Source organism: Dendrobates tinctorius, unplaced genomic scaffold, assembly GCF_039654945.1.
Source record: "Dendrobates tinctorius isolate UK_male_01 unplaced genomic scaffold, ASM3965494v1 ptg000065l, whole genome shotgun sequence".
NCBI classification, from domain to species: Eukaryota; Metazoa; Chordata; class Amphibia; order Anura; family Dendrobatidae; genus Dendrobates; species Dendrobates tinctorius.
The window spans coordinates 23315100-23333927 of record NW_027361733.1 but is presented as its reverse complement, the minus strand read 5'-3'; the positions used below and the strand labels follow the sequence as shown (position 1 = coordinate 23333927).

The window sequence follows — 18828 nt, the reverse complement described above, 5'->3', positions numbered from 1 at the left end:
TTCTTCATTGGTCCTCATCGTCCTAGGTCCTTCTGTGTTCAATCAAAGCTCCACATACTAATTGTATTGAGGACTTTTTTTCATGGTTGCAGGATGGGATATGTAGGGTCCCTTAGTGATTTTTCTAATGACCACTCATCATAATTCACACTAATTTTGAGTCAATCTTTCAGGCTATGGAGAGTAAACTTCTTGTCGGTGGAAAGAACATTGTAGACCACACCAATGAGCAGCAAAAGATCCTTGAGCAGAAGAGACATGAGATTGCTGAGCAGGCAAGTAATACAGCAGCTTGAAGAAGCCCACATTTTGGCTACAGTGGAGGGCACAGAGGTCTCACTTGTCTGTTTTCTAGAAACGTCGAGAGCGAGAGATGCAGCAAGAGATGGAAAATCGAGATGAGGAGACACTCGAGCTCAAAGAGACATACAGCTCCTTACAGCAAGAGGTTGACATCAAAACTAAGAAGCTCAAAAAGGTGAGGGCCATGTGCACTTTGCTGTTTTGCTGATAGCTCCAACACGGATGGTAGAAATATGGTATGGTGGCACCAGTGAAAGACTTCACTCCTTCCCATTTGTTTTCCAGCTCTTCTCTAAACTTCAGGCTGTAAAAGCCGAGATCCATGACTTGCAGGAAGAACACATTAAGGAGCGTCAGGAGCTGGAGCAGACGCAGAACGAGCTAACCAGAGAGCTGAAATTAAAGTAAGTATTTGGGGTATAACCATATTGGGCATAAGTGATATATGTGCCTGACAACAAATATGCTATGAAACCAATGGTCACACAAGCACATTACAGCTACTTTAGACACATAGAAGTGAAAAGTGGGGAGGTGGTAGGTAACACATGTGCAATCATGCTTCATTCACACTGAGGATATGGGATGCCCGTTTTCGGGCCAGGTCAGGGATCAGGTATTAATTACCTATTCTGTAGATAGGCGTTTAGTGATGTATGTGGGAGGGAATGAACAGTGACAGCCTTTTCTTTTAGACATTATTATTATTATTATTATTATTATTATTATTATTATTATTATTATTATCTGAAGAGCCCGGCGCTGCCCGGTCATGGTAACTAACTACGGTTAGGTATAACAAATTATAATGATTATATCTATATATAAAGCTGAGTGTATAGCCCCGCCCACTCCGCATAGCCACATTCATTATAATATCCCACATCATCCCGTCAGCCAGAGTTACCGAACTACTACCCCTGTTATCCCACATCATCCCGTCAGAGCCACCGGACTACCACCACTAATATTGTTGAGGTAGCTATTGAGGGAGGGCTAAATTAACCCTTCACGGTTGACTAAGTGATTTGCAAATTAATCCACAGGGCGTTGCTAGCAGCTGGGAATGACCAGACGGAGACGTATGCCTCTGTATGGGAGGATCAAGGCAGATCACTAACCTCGTTTATTATGCCACCTCTTTTATAGTATTTTGCTTAATTATGCAAAGTACTCAGCTACCAATAGCATCGTCGTGACACATTTACTTTATAAGCCAATAGTATTGCTAGAAAATCGGAATATGTCCCTAGCTACGTGACGTAGAGAATAGAACAATAGCACATTCATCAGGGTCTCATTTCTTCTATCTTGTTCGGACGGGGACAGTCTGGTTTCATTACAGCCGAGAACTTTCCCCTAGTTACAAAATTTAACTCGTGAACAACAAAATGGCGTTGCAAACACAAAAATGGAGTCTTTGAGAACAAGATGTCCCGTACATCTAAATACTGTACTTCACAATCCCCCCTAGATAAATTTTGTTAACAAATATACAGCATCAAAGGTGCTAGCCCAAGCTAGCAGCTTAAGGGGTACTGGTCTTCACATGGCTGATACCGTGCTATCAGTTATGACTGTTGCGGCGCACCCATCCCCCCTGTATGCTATAATTGACAAATAACAATTTTTGATGGTGGTGGTGATCTTTTGAAGGTAGCCATCCACTTGGCTTCAACATCTTCATCGAGTAACCTTTTGAGATCGGTGCAGAGAAGAGCAGGGGCGTCGACGCCTTTTGTATCATCATTAGCAGTCCTAGTGCAGAATTTCCTAATACATACAGAAATACACCAAATAACAAATTTTAGAATCACATATACAACAAGGATTCAGGCAGCAATGTGTAACAAGCTTTGTAAGATCCCAGCTATCCAGCCCCCCAATTCCCTTAAACCAGTTGGCTTGATTGAGAAAGGAGAAGGTGTCTGACCACCATCTGTCCTTATTACGATCATTGTCTTTATGATATTGATCTTTGAGTCTTTGAATATCTTCTAACTTTAATTTCTAACAATAAAAATATGGAAAGTGCTGAAAACCAAAACAACATGCCTCCTTTATTTGCTGTTGGCTTGTTGGGTGATGAGGAGGACTTGATAGGGATCGTCATACAAGGGTTCTAGTCCATGCTTTCTGTCATGCCTTTTCACGACTACCAAATCACCAGGCTTCAGGTTATGACAGGTGTCGGTTTCTGCTGAATCTGGAAGAGAAAAAGAAACTAGAGCATGGGTGTTGGCAAGATTTTTACTAAGCTGAATAACATATTGAACTGCACGGTCAGTTTCTTCTGATAACTGCTGAGGCTGGAAATTTGCAACGGGGGGCCTAGCACCAAGAATATCTCATATGGGGACAGGCCATGTTTTGCAGTAGGGGTAGTACGAATGTGGTATAATACAATGGGTAGGAGCTCTGGCCATGGAGCCGTAGTCTCCTGCATCATTTTGGTCAATTGTCCCTTGATTGTGCCGTTCAGCCTCTCAACTTTCCCACTGGATTGTGGGTGGTATGGAGTATGGAGGGCTACAGTGGATCCAAGCATTGTCAGAACTTCTTGGTACACATGAGAAGAAAAGACTGGACCTTGATCACTTTCAACAACTTCTGTCACCCCATATATGCATATGACTGCCATCATCAGTTTCTTTGCTGTGGTTTTTGCAGTCATGTTGGTAACAGGGAATGCTTCCGGCCAACTGGAGAACATAACAACAACCAAACAGTATTCATACCTTCCAGTCTTAGGTAACGTGATATGGTACACCTGGAGCCTTTGGAAAGGATAGCCGGGCTTAGCAAGATGCTTCAGGGTTACATGTTGAAGTTGACCGGGATTGCAGGTGCAGGTCTGACAGATATTACAGGCACGGTTGAGCAACAAAACAATTCTGATGCAGTTGAAGTTCAGACTTTCAGCTTTCATTTGAGGGTATCCACATTATAATTGGATGAAGGGTTTAGGAGTTTCGGCTCCTTAACATGTGCCACCCTGTTTTTAAAGGGACCAAAAGTAATTGGACAATTGACTCCAAGCCTTCGTTATGTCATTCTCAATTAAGCAGATAAAAGGCCTGTAATTGATTTGAGGTGTGGTGCTTGCATTTGGAAGGTTTTGCTGTGAAGGAAACATGCGGTCAAAGGAGCTCTCCGTGCAGGTGAAACAAAGCCATCCATAAGCTGCAAAAACAGAAAAAACCCATCCGAGAAATTGCTACAACTTTAAGAGTGGTAAAATCTACAGTTTGGTACATCCTGAGAAAGAAAGAAAGCACTGGTGAACTCATCAATTAAAAGATTAAATAATTGTAAATAAAATGTTCATTTCTAGTACTTGGTTGAAAACCCTTTGTTGGCAATGACTGCCTGAAGTCTTGAACTCATGGACATCACCAGACGCTGTGTTTCCTCCTTTTTGATACTCTTCCCTGCCTTCACTGCGATGGTTTTAAGTTGCTGTTTGTTTGTGGGCCTTTCTGTCTGAAGTTTAGTCTTTAACAAGTGAATAGCATGCTCAATTGGGTTGAGATCAGGTGACTGACTTGGCCATTCAAGAATATTCCACTTCTTTGCTTTAATAAAATCCTGGGTTGCTTTGGCTTTATGTTTTGGGTCATTGTCCATCTGTAGCATGAAACGACGACCAATCAGTTTGGCTGCACTTGGCTGGATCTGAGCACACAGTATGGCTCTGAATACCTCAGAATTCTTTTGGCTGCTTCTGTCCTGTGTCACATCATCAATAAACACTAGTGACCTAGTGCCACTGGCAGCCATGCATACCCAAGCCATCACACTGCCTTCGCCGTGTTTTACAGATGATGTGGTATGCTTTGGATCATGAGCTGTACCACGCCTACGCCATACTTTTCTCTTTCCATCATTCTGGTAGAGGTTGATCTTGGTTTCATCTGTCCAAAGAATGTTCTTCCATAACTGTGCTGGCTTTTTTAGATGTTTTTTTTAGCAAAGTCCAGTCTAGCCTTTTGATTCTTGATGCTTATGAGTGACTTGCACCGTGCATTGAACCCTCTGTATTTACTTTCATGCCGTCTTCTCTTTATGGTAGATTTGGATATTGATACGCCTACCTCCTGGAGAGTGTTGTTCACTTGGTTGGCTGTTGTGAAGGGGTTTCTCTCCACCATGGAGATTATTCTGCGATCATCCACCACTGTTGTCTTCCGTGGGCGCCCAGGTCTTTTTGCATTGATGAGTTTACCAGTGATTGCTTTCTTTTTCAGGATGTACCAAACTGTAGATTTTGCCACTCCTAGTGTTGTAGCAATTTCTCGGATGGTTTTTTTTCTGTTTTTGCAGTATAAGGGTGGCTTGTTTCACCTGCATGGAGCGCTCCTTTGACCGCATGTTTCCATCACAGCAAAACCTTCCAAATGCAAGCACCACACCTCAAATCAACTCCAGGCCTTTTATCTGCTTAATTGAGAATGACATAACGAATGGATTGCCCACACCTGTCCATGAAATAGCCTTGGAGTCAATTGTCCAATTACTTTTGGTCCCTTTTAAAACAGGGTGGCACATGTTAAGGAGCTGAAACTCCTAAACCCTTCATACAGTTTTAATGTGGATACCCTCAAATGAAAGCTGAAAGTCTGAACTTCAACTGCATCTGAATTGTTTTGTTTAAAATTCATTGTGGTAATGTCTAGAACCAAAATTAGAAAAATGTTGTCTCTGTCCAAATATATATGGACCTAACTGTATATATCTATATATACCTGAGTTACGTATCCTACCCAATCTTCGATCACATCACCTCGCCTGATACTAACAGTGATCAGGATTTCAGGATATTTTGACTATAAAGAGAGCCACAATCACTGGTCAATCCGGGGTGTCCGTCCCTTATGAGGTATGGTTCGAACACTGGGCCCCCAACGGGGCTGCACCTCTATATGATTCCACCCAAGAATCACCCCCACCATCAAGAACAAACCTGAGATCCTCTTTGCAGCAACAAACACAGGAAAACCACACCAACTTACCGTGGTTGTCGTGGGGGATGATCAGTCCCAATTTTCCAGTGCCTGTGTCCGGTCCAAGGGTCCTTTGTCTTGTTGTCCTCCGGGGGCAGAGGCGTCCCTATTCGGGGTCCCACGTTGGGCAGCCAGCTGTTGAGGTAGCTATTGAGGGAGGGCTAAATTAACCCTTCACGGTTGACTAAGTGATTTCCAAATTAATCCGCAGGGCGTTGCTAGCAACTGGGAATGACCAGACGGAGAAGTTGCCTCTGTATGGGAGGATCAAGGCAGATCACTAACCCCGTTTATTATGCCACCTCTTTTTATAGTATTTTGCTTAATTATGCAAAGTACTCAGCTACCAATAGCATCGTCGTGACACATTTAATTTATAAGCCAATAGTATTGCAAGAAAATCGGAATATGTCCCTAGCTACGTGACGTAGAGAATAGAACAATAGCACATTCATCAGGGTCTCATTTCTTCTATCTTGTTCGGACTGGGACAGTCTGATTTCACTACAGCCGTGAACTTTCCCCTAGTTACAAAATTTAACTCGTGAACAACAAAATGGGGTCGCAAACACAAAAATGGAGTCTTTGAGAACAAGTTGTCCCGTACATCTAAATACTGTACTTCACAATATCCCACATCGTCCCTTCAGTCAGAGCCACTGGACTACTCCCCCCTAATATCCCACATCATCCTGTCAGCCAGAGTTACTGGACTACTACCCCTAATATCCCACATCATCCTGTCAGCCAGAGTTACTGAACTACTACCCCTAATATCCCACATCATCCCGTCAGCCAGAGTTACCGGACTACTACCTCTAATATCCCACATCATCCCGTCAGCCAGAGCCACCAGACTACTACCCCTAATATCCCACATCATCCCGTCAGCCAGAGCCTCTGGACTACTACCCCTAATATCCCACCTCATCCCGTCAGCCAGAGCCACCGGACTACTACCCCTAATATCCCACATCATGCCGTCAGAGCCAGTAAAAGTAGAATAGTGAAATTGCACAGAAACATGGATCACTAAGATCCCAGGTTTTCTACTGAACAGGCTGATATTCTCACTTTTCTGCCACCGTAACTATCACAGTCATGCTTTTCACCAATGGACAGGCACAAACCTTATACATTAGTACAGTAGAGAAATCTTCACACACATTTTCATGCACCGTCAACTTGTAATTTGTCCGGCTGAGTTGCTCATGGATGTACAGCATCTGTATGCAGTATAGTATCATATTTAATGGGTTGTTATGGGAAAAGCATTACGTGTTATATGGGTATATTCAAGTGAATTATGGGGAAAGTAGCACTTTAAAAAAAACTCACAGCATCAGAGCACAGTAACACATCAATAATGCATAAAAGTGTATGTGAGAAAATATTAAATCCACATGACATTTAATATGTGCTCTTTCCTACATTCATGTGTGTCACTTAATGATACCACACGGGAGGGGGGATTCATTTCTGTCATGTACTCACTGCTCCTTTCTGGGGGACAGACGATGGCTGGAGCTTATGTTCCTGGGGATGCTAGATTTCTCCCACCATGTCATTGTCTGCTGAGGTGTTGTCAAGTGGGAAAACTTGCGCATAGCAACCAATCACAGCTCAGCTACCTTTAACCAGCTCTGGTGAAATGAAAGATGCTTAGTGATTGGTTGCAAGGAAAACTGTTGGTCATAGCAACCAATCACAGCTTAGCTTCTTTTGAACAGCTCTGGTGAAATGAAAGATGCTTTGTGATTGGTTGGTGATGCGCACACACACACACAAAAACACACACATTGATTTTTATATATAGAGATTATTATTATTTGTATAGCACCATTGATTCCATGGTGCTGTACATGAGAAGGGGTAACATACAAAGTACAGATATCACTTACATTAAACAAACTAACAATCACAGACTGATATAGAGGGGAGTGACCCTGCCCTTTCCAGCTTACATTCTACAGGATGGTGGAGAAGGAGACACTAGGTTGGGGGGTTGCAGCAGCTCCAGTGATGGTGAGGCGGTAGATCCAGTAGTGGTGAGGAGGCAGCGGAATCATTGCAGGCTGGGCTGTAGGCTTTCCTGAAGACGTGGGTTTTCAGGTTCCGTCTGAAGGATCCGTATGTGGTTGATAGTCGGACGTGTTGGGGCAAAGAATTCCAAAGGATGGGGGCTATTCGGGAGAAGTCTTGGAGGCGGTTGGGTGAGGAGCGAATAAGTGTGGAGGAGAGAAGGAGGTCTTGAGAGGACCGGAGATTATGTGAGGGAAGGTATCAGGAGATTAGTTCAGAGACATATGGGGGAGACAGGTTATGGATGGCCTTGTAGGTCAATATTAGTCATTTGAATTGAATACACTGAGGGAGTGGGAGCCAGTGAAGAGATTTGCAGAGGGGAGAAGCGGAGGAGTAGCGAGGAGAGAGATGAATTAGTCGGGCGGCAGAGTTAAGGATGGACTGGAGAGGTGCAACGGTGTTAGCAGGGAGGCCACAGAAAAGGATGTTGCAATAGTCAAGGCCGGAGATGATGAGGGCATGTACAAACATTTTAGTAGAATGAGGGTTGAGGAAGGGACGGATTCTGGAAATATTTTTGAGCTGGAGGCGGCTGGAGGTGGAGAGAGCTTGGATGTGCGGTTTGAATGACAGGGCAGAGTCCAGGGTTACTCCGAGGCAGCGGACCTCTGGTACGGGGGAAAGCGTGATGTCGACAATTGTTATAGATAAGTCGGGTAAGGAAGATCTGTGAAATGAAGGGAAGATGATCAGTTCAGATTTGTCTACATTGCGTTTGAGGAAGCGAGAGGAGAAGGAGGATATGGCTGATAGACACTCCGGGATTCTGGACAGCAGAGAGGTGACGTCTGGGCCAGAGAGGTAGATCTGAGTATCATTGGCATAAAGGTGGTACTGGAATCCATGGGACGTTATGAGTTGCCCCAGGCCAAGTGTATAGATTGAGATGAGTAGGGGTCCTAGAACAGATCCTTGGGGGACTCCAACAGAGAGAGGGTGGGATGAGGAGGTGGTGTGGGAGACGCTGAATATGCGGTTGGAAAGGTATGAGGAGATCCATGATAGGGCGAGGTGTGCTCAGGAATTGGTGCATCACTGAAAATAGTGTGAGCACTTTCCAAGTGCTATTCTAGTATGTCAAAGTGATGAGGTGTGAGGCTGTATTGTCGTTTAAGGTCATCCTCAGCAGATACATAGACAGAGTCTGCCGGACTGCGAGTTCATTTCGCTTTAGTCTGTTTAGGAAATGGAGAGCAGGATGTGTGAATTATTTATCAGGCTGTTTATATCTGGTTTATTATTGCAGCATGTCCGAAACAAAGTGAATCTGTGAGCACAGTGATAGGGCAGATTTATTCGTCACTCTGGCACCACAATACCTGCACTTGATGCCACCCTGACATACCACACATACTGGAATATAGCCATCTTTAAAGGGGTATTCCCATTTGCAAGTTCCTATCCCAATATATAGTAGGTGTAATAATCATAATGCAAAAGAAAGAATGAAGGTCGCACTCATTGAGTGAAAAGTTCATGGGTTTATTGGCATATAAATATGTTCATGCCAAGCCGGGGGAGTGACAAGGAGTGCAGAAAAGGCTGACAACGGCCGTTTCGCGCTACTCCAGCGCTTCAACGGGTCACGTTGTGGAAGGAAGTGACGGATTCAAATAAAGAACACGTCTCACAACACCTCCTCCTTCCACAGCTGTTATCTAAGTGACAATGTGAATTAAACAAAAACATATAGAGATGCATAACAACGAACAACAAATATTGATACTAATACAAATCTTGGCTAAGCAAAATTCAATTACAGAAAGGAACAAAAAGAACAAATCCAAAGTAAAATTATCTTACTCCAGGTAAGCATAAAAATGCCTCACATAAGTGAGACTAATTCCACTCTCCAGACCACAATGCTTATAATCCGAATATTTAAATTATTTTGAATAGAGTCATAAAAGTGGGTATAAGGTCAACTAATCAATATTGCTCTGTCGAACAAGACACATATATATTTATCCATATACAGGAAAACAAATTAAACAATGGCATTTTAAAGAACTAGAATATGCAAGAAAAATAGCACATTAATAATCTTCATACATATTATTAGGCAGCTTGTAAGTTCACAAAACACAGAGGCCTATATCCAGGTACCTACCATGAAAATGTGCATGCAAAGATATGTATGTAAAAAACCTACCCAGTATGTTGGGAAATATCCTAGCCGAAATACTACATCACAATTCAAAAATGTGGGAATAGAAAAGGAATCTTTGGATAATGAAAACCAATGCAACAGGTCCGATAGGTTTCAATGAAAAGATAGACATGGCCATTTTCTTGTAAAGATCATTGGTCATGTGTATTGTATCATTGATTAGTTCTGTTTAATTGATCCCGTTATTTGTCAGGGACTAAGCCTCGTATTTAATATACATGGAAAGTATATAAAAGATTCCTTTTCTATTCCCACATTTTTGAATTGTGATGTAGTATTTCGGCTAGGATATTTCCCAACATTCTCGGTAGGTTTTTTACATACATATCTTTGCATGCACATTTTCATGGTAGGTACCTGGATATAGGCCTCTGTGTTTTGTGAACTTACAAGCTGCCTAATAATATGTATGCAGATTATTAATGTGCTATTTTTCTTGCATATTCTGGTTCTTTAAAATGCCATTGTTTAATTTGTTTTCCTGTATATGGATAAATATATATGTGTCTTGTTAGACAGCAATATTAGTTGATCTTATACCCACTTTTATGACTCTATTCAAAATAATTTAAATATTCGGATTATAAGCATTGTGGTCTGGAGAGTGGAATTAGTCTCACTTATGTAAGGCATTTTTATGCTTACCTGGAGTAAGATAATTTTACTTTGGATTTGTTCTTTTTTGTTCCTTTCTGTAATTGAATTTTGCTTAGCCAAGATTTGTATTAGTATCAATATTTGTTGTTCATTGTTATGCATCTCTATATATTTTTGTTTAATTCACATTGTCACTTAGATAACAGCTGTGGAAGGAGGAGGTGTTGTGAGACGTGTTCTTTATTTGAATCCGTCACTTCCTTCCACAACATGACCCGTTGAAGCGCTCGAGTAGCGCGAAACGGCCGTTGTGAGCCTTTTCTGCACTCCTTGTTACTCCCCCGGCTTGACATGAACATATTTATATGCCAATAGACCCATGAACTTTTCACTCGACAAGTGCGATCTTCATTCTTTCTTTTGCACCTTGAGGATCATCTGATTTCTGGTCAAGCACCCGAGTTTTGCAGCTGCTGGCTTCTTATGTACCGCAATTCTCCTGACAAGACACGGTAACAGCGGTGCCGTCCGCGTTTTCTTTCTTTTTGTAATAATCATAATATTAGCAAATCCCTCCAAGTAGAAATGTAGTATAGTTCTGATTCGCTATGTTGCTTACACCATGGGCAGTGCAGTAGCTTCGGTACCCATGCAATTCTATGGGTCTGTGATAATCACTGACAGTACAAGGATGGCATCAGTGTGCAATCTGTGTCGTAGAATTTTTTTGTAATTTATTTATCCAGGCGTGGAAATCGCTGATGGTAAAAAACGGATCCAATACTGATGAAACTCCGATCCAAAACTGATGACACTCAAACCATTTTTTACATATGTGGAATATCGCTGCCTTCTGAATGAGATCTTACTGCTTGCTTTTGAAATTGGTGCCTGCTTGGTCGCGATTGGAGTCCACTGATGTTCAGGGCTGACTGTTTCTTCTTGTGCTGCAGGCATCTGATCATTGAGAATTTCATTCCAATGGAAGAGAAAAATAAGATGATGAACCGCTGCTATTTTGAGGAGGAGGAAGATCAGTGGAAGCTTCACCCGATCAGCAGGCTAGAGTAAGTACTTGTGACTTACCTCTCGTAGCCTGCGCTAGTTCTCAGACACCCTTCCCTCTGCATGTCTGGTAAGTGCGCACTTTTCTCCATAGCAATCAGCAGATGATGAAACGACCCACGTCTGCCATAGGCTACAAGAGGCCATTGTGTCACCAGGCCAAGATGTCCATGATGGTCAGACCTGACCCCAGATACCGGGTGAGAAAAGCTCTTCCTTAGGGGCTCCTCAGCTCTAAGATTCTGCAGATTTCTAACACTTTTTGTGGTTTAATTTGTCTGTTTCTAAGATCCCTGCTTGCTGTCATTGAATGCTAAAATTCCTTTTGGAGGCAGAAAACCCACAGAATTGCTTTTCACAGCAGAGGGTTTGTGACACTTGTATCCAGTCTTTACAATCCTCTATGAACTGAAGAGTTTGGACACCAGATTGATTTATTTTGCCTGCATTCATACATTGCAACAAGCTCCCCGGACAAGAGCGATGTGTGCTTTGCTTACAGACTGGATATATGTGTAACAAACCCTATGGATGAGTATATAACCCCTGGATGTACGTATTAATGTGTCCATTCACGGACAGCAAGTAGAGATCTCGAGAACATTGATGTATTGGAACGTAAACTATGACAATCTTGCAAAACTTGTCATCATGCAATTATTAAATGTCATCCATCCAATACCTCATTGAACATATAGGGTTGAATACCCTCAGTTTTGCCGCAGTCACACATTGGCACAGTTGAGCTCCAGCCTTCAGTTTTAATGGTCGTACTCAAAACCTGCTGTCAGTGGTCGCATCCAACATTACCAAAGTAAATGAGTCTATGTATCAGGAAATCATAAAGGAGTTGATAATATACGATCATATCCACAGGCTGAGAATATTGTTCTTCTGGAACTTGATATGCCAAGTCGTACAACCCGAGACTACGAGGGTCCGGCTGTGGCCCCCAAGGTCCAGGCTGCTTTGGAAGCTGCTTTGCAGGATGAAGATGACATCCAAGTGGACGCCTCAACGTTTGCGAGCTCAGCCAGCAAGAAATCCAAAGCCAGGTGAGTGGTCCTGCTATATTTGGGACTGTACAGGATGGGCTGTGGAGTCGGTAAGCCAAACCTCCGACTCAGACTCCTCAATTTCCCTTACACCGACTCCACGACTCCGACTCCCACATATATTGCTTATATTTAAGTGAAAAATTTATTGTTGTACAATGTGAACATCAGACATTTAATCATTTTTATGATACAATAATCAAGATATTTAGATAGAGCATAATATACACTGGGTGCAGAATTATTAGGCAAATGAGTATTTTGATCACATCATCCTTTTTATACATGTTGTCCTACTCCAAGCTGTATAGGCTTGAAAGCCAACTGCCAATTATGTTAATCAGGTGATTTGCATCTCTGTAATGAGGAGGGTGTGGTCTAATGACATCAACACCCTATATAAGGTGTGCTTAATTATTAGGCAACTTCATTTCCTTTGGCAAAATGGGTCCAAAGAAAGATTTGACGGACTCTGAAAAGTCAAAAATTGTGAGATGTCTTGCAGAGGGATGCAGCAGCCTTGAAATTGCCAAACTTTTGAAGCGTGATCACCGAACAATCAAGCGTTTCATGGCAAATATCCAACAGGGTCACAAGAAGCATGTTGATAAAAAAAAAAAGTGCAAAATAACTGCCCATGAATTGAGGAAAATCAAGCATAAAGCTGCCAAGATGCCATTTGCCACCAGTTTTGCCATATTTCAGAGCTGCAACGTTACTGGAGTATCAAAAAGCACAAGATGTACCATACTCAGAGACATGGCCAAGGTAAGGAAGGCTGAAAAACAACCACCTTTCAACAAGAAACATAAGGTAAAACGTCAAGACTGGGCTAAGAAATATCTTAAGACTGATTTTTGTAAGGTTTTATGGACTGATGAAATGAGAGCGACTCTTGATGGGCCAGATGGATGGGCCCGAGGCTGGATCAGTAAAGGGCAGAGAGCTCCACTCCGACTCAGATGCCAGCAAGGTGGAGGTGGGGTACTGGTATGGGCTGGTATCATCAAAGATGAACTTGTGGGACCTTTTCGGGTTGAGGATGGAGTGAAGCTCAACTCCCAGACCCACTGGCAGTTTCTGGAAGACGCCTTCAAGCAGTGGTACAGGAAGAAGTCGGTATCGTTCAAGAAAAACATGATTTTCATGCAGGACAATGCTCCATCACATGCATCCAAATACTCCACAGCGTGGCTGGCCAAAAAAAAGGTCTGAAAGAAGAAAAAATAATGACATGGCCCCCTTGTTCACCTGATCTGAACCCCATAGAGAACCTGTGGTCCCTCATAAAATGTGAGATCTACAGGGAGGGAAAACAGTACACCTCTCGGAACAGTGTCTGGGAGGCTGTGGCGGCTGCTGCATGCAATGTTGATTGTAAACAGATCAAGCAACTGACAGAATCTATGGATGGAAGGCTTTTGAGTGTCATCGTAAAGAAAGGTGGCTATATTGGTCACTGATTTTTTTTTTTTTGTTTTGTTTTTAAATGTCAGAAATGTTTTTCTTAATTTTGTGTTGCTCTATTGGTTTACATGGTGAAAATAAACAAGTGAGATGGGTATATATTTGGTTTTTCTTAAGTTGCCTAATAATTCTGCACAGTAATAGTTACCTGCACAAACAGATATCCTCCTAAGGTAGCCAAATCTAAAAAAAAAACACACTCCAACTTCCAAAAATATTAAGCTTTGATATCTGAGTCTTTTGGGTTCATTGAGAACATAGTTGTTATTCAATAATAAAAAGAATCCTCTCCTATACAACTTGCCTAATAATTCTGCACATAATTATGTGTATATTTATTGGAATACAACTTTAGAACACAAAAAACTGTAATAAATTCTAAATATGCTACATTGCGGCTTTAAGTCTCCTCACCCCGACATGCTTAGCATGTCATTCTCCGCATGGAGAAATGATACTTCTTGGATATAAATTCTAAATATGTAATACACTATGTAATATCGATTACATATATACAGTACAGACCAAAAGTTTGGACACACCCTTCTCATTCAAAGAATTTTCTTTATTTTCTTGACTATGAAAATTGTAGATTCACTCTGAAGGCATCAAAACTATGAATTAACATATGTGGAATTATATAATTAACAAAAAAGTGTGAAACAACTGAAAATATGTCTATTCAAAGTAGCCACCTTTTGCTTTAATTACTGCTTTGCATTCTCTCGATGAGCTTCAAGACGTAGTCACCGGAAATGGTCTTCCAACAGTCTTGAAGGAGTTCCCAGAGATGCTTGGCACTTGTTGGCCCTTTTGCCTTCACTCTGCGGTCCAGCTCTCCCCACACCATCTCGATTGGGTTCAGGTCTGGTGACTGTGGAGGCCAGGTCATCTGGCGTAGCACCCCATCACTCTCCTTCTTGGTCAAATAGCCCTTACACAGCCTGGAGGTGTGTTTGGGGTCATTGTCCTGTTGAAAAATAAATGATGGTCCAACTAAATGCAAACTGGATGGAATAGCATGCCGCTGCAAGATGCTGTGGTAGCCATGCTGGTTCAGTATGCCTTCAATTTTGAATAAATCCCCAACAGTGTCACCAGCAAAGCACCCCCACACCATCACACCTCCTCCTCCATGCTTCACGGTGGGAACCATGCATGTAGAGTCCATCCGTTCACCTTTTCTGCGTTGCACAAAGACACGGTGGTTGGAACCAAAGATCTCAAATGTGGACTCATCAGACCGAAGCACAGATTTCCACTGGTCTAATGTCCATTCCTTGTGTTCTTAAGCCCGAACAAGTCTCTACTGCTTGTTGCCTGTCCTTAGCAGTGGTTTCCTAGCAGCTATTTTACCATGAAGGCCTACTGCACAAAGTCTCCTCTTAACAGTTGTTGTAGAGATGTGTCTGCTGCTATAACTCTGTGTGGCATTGACCTGGTCTCTAATCTGAGCTGCTGTTAACCTGCGATTTCTGAGGCTGGTGACTCGGATGAACTTATCCTCCGCAGCAGAGGTGACTCTTGGTCTTCCTTTCCTGGGGCGGTCTTCATGTGAGCCAGTTTCTTTGTAGCGCTTGATGGTTTTTGCCACTGCTCTTGGGGACACTTTCAAAGTTTTCCCAATTTTTCAGACTGACTGACTTTCATTTCTTAAAGTAATGATGGCCACTCGTTTTTCTTTACTTAGCTGCTTTTTTCTTGCCATAATACAAATTCTAACAGTCTATTCAGTAGGACTATCAGCTGTGTATCCACCAGACTTCTGCACAACACAACTGATGGTCCCAACCCCATTTATAAGGCAAGAAATCCCACTTATTAAACCTGACAGGGCACACCTGTGAAGTGAAAACCATTTCCGGTGACAACCTCTTGAAGCTCATCAAGAGAATGCCAAGAGTGTGCAAAGCAGTAATCAAAGCAAAAGGTGGCTACTTTGAAGAACCTAGAAAAAAAGACAAACCGTATTTTCAGTTGTTTCACACCGTTTTGTTAATTATATAATTCCACATGTGCTAATTCATAGTTTTGATGCCTTCAGAGTGAATCTACAATTTTCATAGTCATGAAAATAAAGAAAAGTCTTTGAGAAGTTGTGTCCAAACTTTTGGTCTGTACTGTGTGTGTGATTTTGATGTGTTACTGAAGACGAGCAATGCCTGTCCTGGGCGTCCTTTTGGGCAGCTATGAGACAGATATGGTTAAATGGATAGAGCAGATTTCTAATCTGCTTTTGCAATTGAAAACATTATCTATGAGCTCAAAAACCTTTCAGGTGATGCGGTTTTTTAAAAAGCTGATCTGCTTTTGCAGCTGAAAAACGCTGTGTGTGAATGTAGCCTTAGATCAGGAATAGAACAGCCATTTATAGGACATTTCATAACTTTCCCAAATTCCTACGAAAAAATATTCAGCACATTCTGCTTTGAATTACTGTACCCAATTTATTATATATTTTAGGAGTCGGTCCATTTTATTCCGACTCCACCAAAATGAGCACTGGCTCCGAATCCACGACTTCGACTCCACAGCCCTGGTACAGGTTAGGCCTGTGCGCCTAATGCTAGGCATACTGACCGGTATGTCTTTTTACTGTGTTTGGTGTTATGAAATAACTTGGTCTACTACACTATTGTTTTTCTGTATACTCACATATAAGTTATACTGTCCTACTGAAGACCAGAAGGACAACAGCCGGTGGTGAATGGAGATTTACGGGTGCTCGCCCTTTTTTCGTCACTAGTGTCTGAACAGTGTAACTGTTATTTATGGGTGATTGGCCCCATATTGTATAATTTGTTCCCAAAACTCACCCACCTAGCAGCCCACATGTGCCATCAGATACTGAAGCTGGTAAGGTACAGTGCTTTCTATCGCTCTCATCAGTGGCTTCAGCTTGCCTGCAACGTCTGGAGTCGAATGCAGTCTGAAATTTACCCTCCTGTCTCAGATTGATTGACTTTTCTACACCTTCATCCTCTGTGCTTTACCTAGCAGCTTTGCTTGTTCCTATTAACTGCTGTGTATAAGCTCAGTGGATTTTTGCTCCAATCACAGCTAATTATTTCTCTTCTATGCACTCATTTTTGTTTTTCGTTATTTCACGTCCATTTCCAGACCCAAGACTGTCGGCCGAAGAACAGCTCCAACTCCGGGGCCTTCTGGATCTTCACAGTTCCCACAATCAAGGGGGTTGGTTCCAAAATAAAGAAAATGACCTCAAAACCAAGACTCTCGAATAGATAGATGAAGTATTAGGATGGACTGAATAAAAGACAACCTGCACGTGCCCCGGGGCAGATCCCCCCCTCCCCTCCTGTGGTTAAGCTTCCCAGGAGGTGAAGCTGTGCGAGGAGGGGGGTCATCCATAAGCAAGTCAAAGGCGCTGGGCTTGTAATGTGGCATCGCCCCCGTGCTTGGCATGACTTCAACTGTGTGGAAAGTGTTTCTGTGTAGGACTTATTTTGTGATGGATCTGTGGACACGGAGACCACAAGTGTATACAGCTCCACCTTGAGCGTCATCTGTGCACATATGGTGTACTGGGCGCTTGGCCTCTGCACTGATCTCTCGACACCCCGACCTTTCTTCTTTGGTATTTATATGATTTTCTAGCTGTATATTTAGTTGTCCTCTTTTATACTGTAAATTAGTGACTATTTGTTTCATTGCGTCGGATTGCAACTTGTGCGTCATCTCGAGCAACAGGCCCAGGTACGAAAAATATCAGTCACTGAGCTCGCTTCCTTCTCTCTACTGCAGATATCATAGTCTCCCGTTAGTCGGCCACTGGCGGATACAGACAATAAAGGAGCCCCTGTGCCAGAACAGTTTATGGGCCCTTCGCAGCCCAAGAGCTACTAAAAAATGCAAAATTGTACCTGCTTTGGAGGTAGAAATGGCTCGACTTCGTGGGCCCCTGTGCAGCCACACAGGTTCCAGCAATGATATGTCCGCCCCACCTCACGCTGTCCGTCACCTTGCTGCTTAGTAACGTGTCTGCACTTGTTAAACGTTCATGGCTTCCCGTGGCATCTGCTTGCTGGTTTGCGACCATCCATGCTTCTCTCGGTGACATTGAGCCCCAGAGGTGCGACGTGACCGGGAGACGCGGCAGCTCCTCGGCCTTATCTGAAGAAGCCATAGATACTGTGAATTTTATACGGCGACGCAGTGTGATGGCTCCTTCCCCGTCCAGGATCGCGCAGGAGAGAGATCTATTTATTTGTACCTTTCTCTATCAGTGAATGTATATTTAAATAAAATCTCTTAACCGCCCCCCCGAGCATGTGTTCTACTTCACCAGGAGCGTCACTCAGTACAGACTAGTGGTCCCTGACCACCACAACTCCCGTCACTTATCACTACCTTTATTGTGACACTGCTGTTGGGATTCATACCATGTTCTACAGGGCATCATAGCTGGCTGTTACTATGAGGATCTACCCTACACAGTGGCTAGCTCTAATAAGCACACTGGCTACTATTCTTAAAGGGTTTGTCTAATTTAAAAGATTATTACTCTAAAGTCCTCTCCCCTCTTCCCCAACTAAAAGAACAAATCAAGCTTTTATTTGCCCTCCTGAGTTCCGTTGCCCTAGTCTTTGTAGATCAGCTGCAGTGGTGATGTCACATCACCAATGCCGAGCTTAGCAAAAAATCTTTGTAAGGTTAGCACTGCATTTTGCACCATTATGAAAGATCCAAGAGTACCCTGTGCTTGGCTTTCATTAAGACACTTATACTGTTATTGGGACACTGGTTACCCTTATGTGCTTATAACGGAGACATTTCCTGGCCCTTCTTCGAACCACAGCTTACCATAAATGCCTTATAATAGGAGCCGGCCCTTTAATATCTTGGAATCGCGTATGAATGGGAACGTGGCCCAATAACCGGTTTAGTGTTACAATCAGAGCCACGGTGCCACCATAAGAGTAGATCTAGCCATAGAGCAGGATGGAGTGTAATGGAGATGGTGGCTCACACTGACTGCAACTGTTCTGGGGACAGTGCTTGGTGCTGGAATGGACGCCATAAAGCAGGGGTCTCAAACACGCGGGCCGCATGTGGCCCCTGA

The 18828-nt window shown here is 42.8% G+C and overlaps 1 protein-coding gene across 2 annotated transcripts in view; it reads left to right on the top strand.

Annotated features, from left to right (window-relative positions):
• The window catches only part of KIF3B (kinesin family member 3B), a 53468-nt gene extending 35442 nt beyond the window's left edge, over positions 1-18026 (top strand). For both annotated transcript variants that reach the window (XM_073580717.1, XM_073580716.1), the window contains exons 3-9: positions 174-275; positions 356-478; positions 589-707; positions 11112-11225; positions 11318-11423; positions 12100-12278; positions 16866-18026. In XM_073580717.1, coding sequence (XP_073436818.1) covers positions 174-275; positions 356-478; positions 589-707; positions 11112-11225; positions 11318-11423; positions 12100-12278; positions 16866-16956 — 834 coding nt within the window. In that variant the 3' untranslated portion in view covers positions 16957-18026. The remainder of the gene's footprint in view (positions 1-173; positions 276-355; positions 479-588; positions 708-11111; positions 11226-11317; positions 11424-12099; positions 12279-16865) is intronic.
• Positions 18027-18828: the final 802 nt, after the last annotated feature.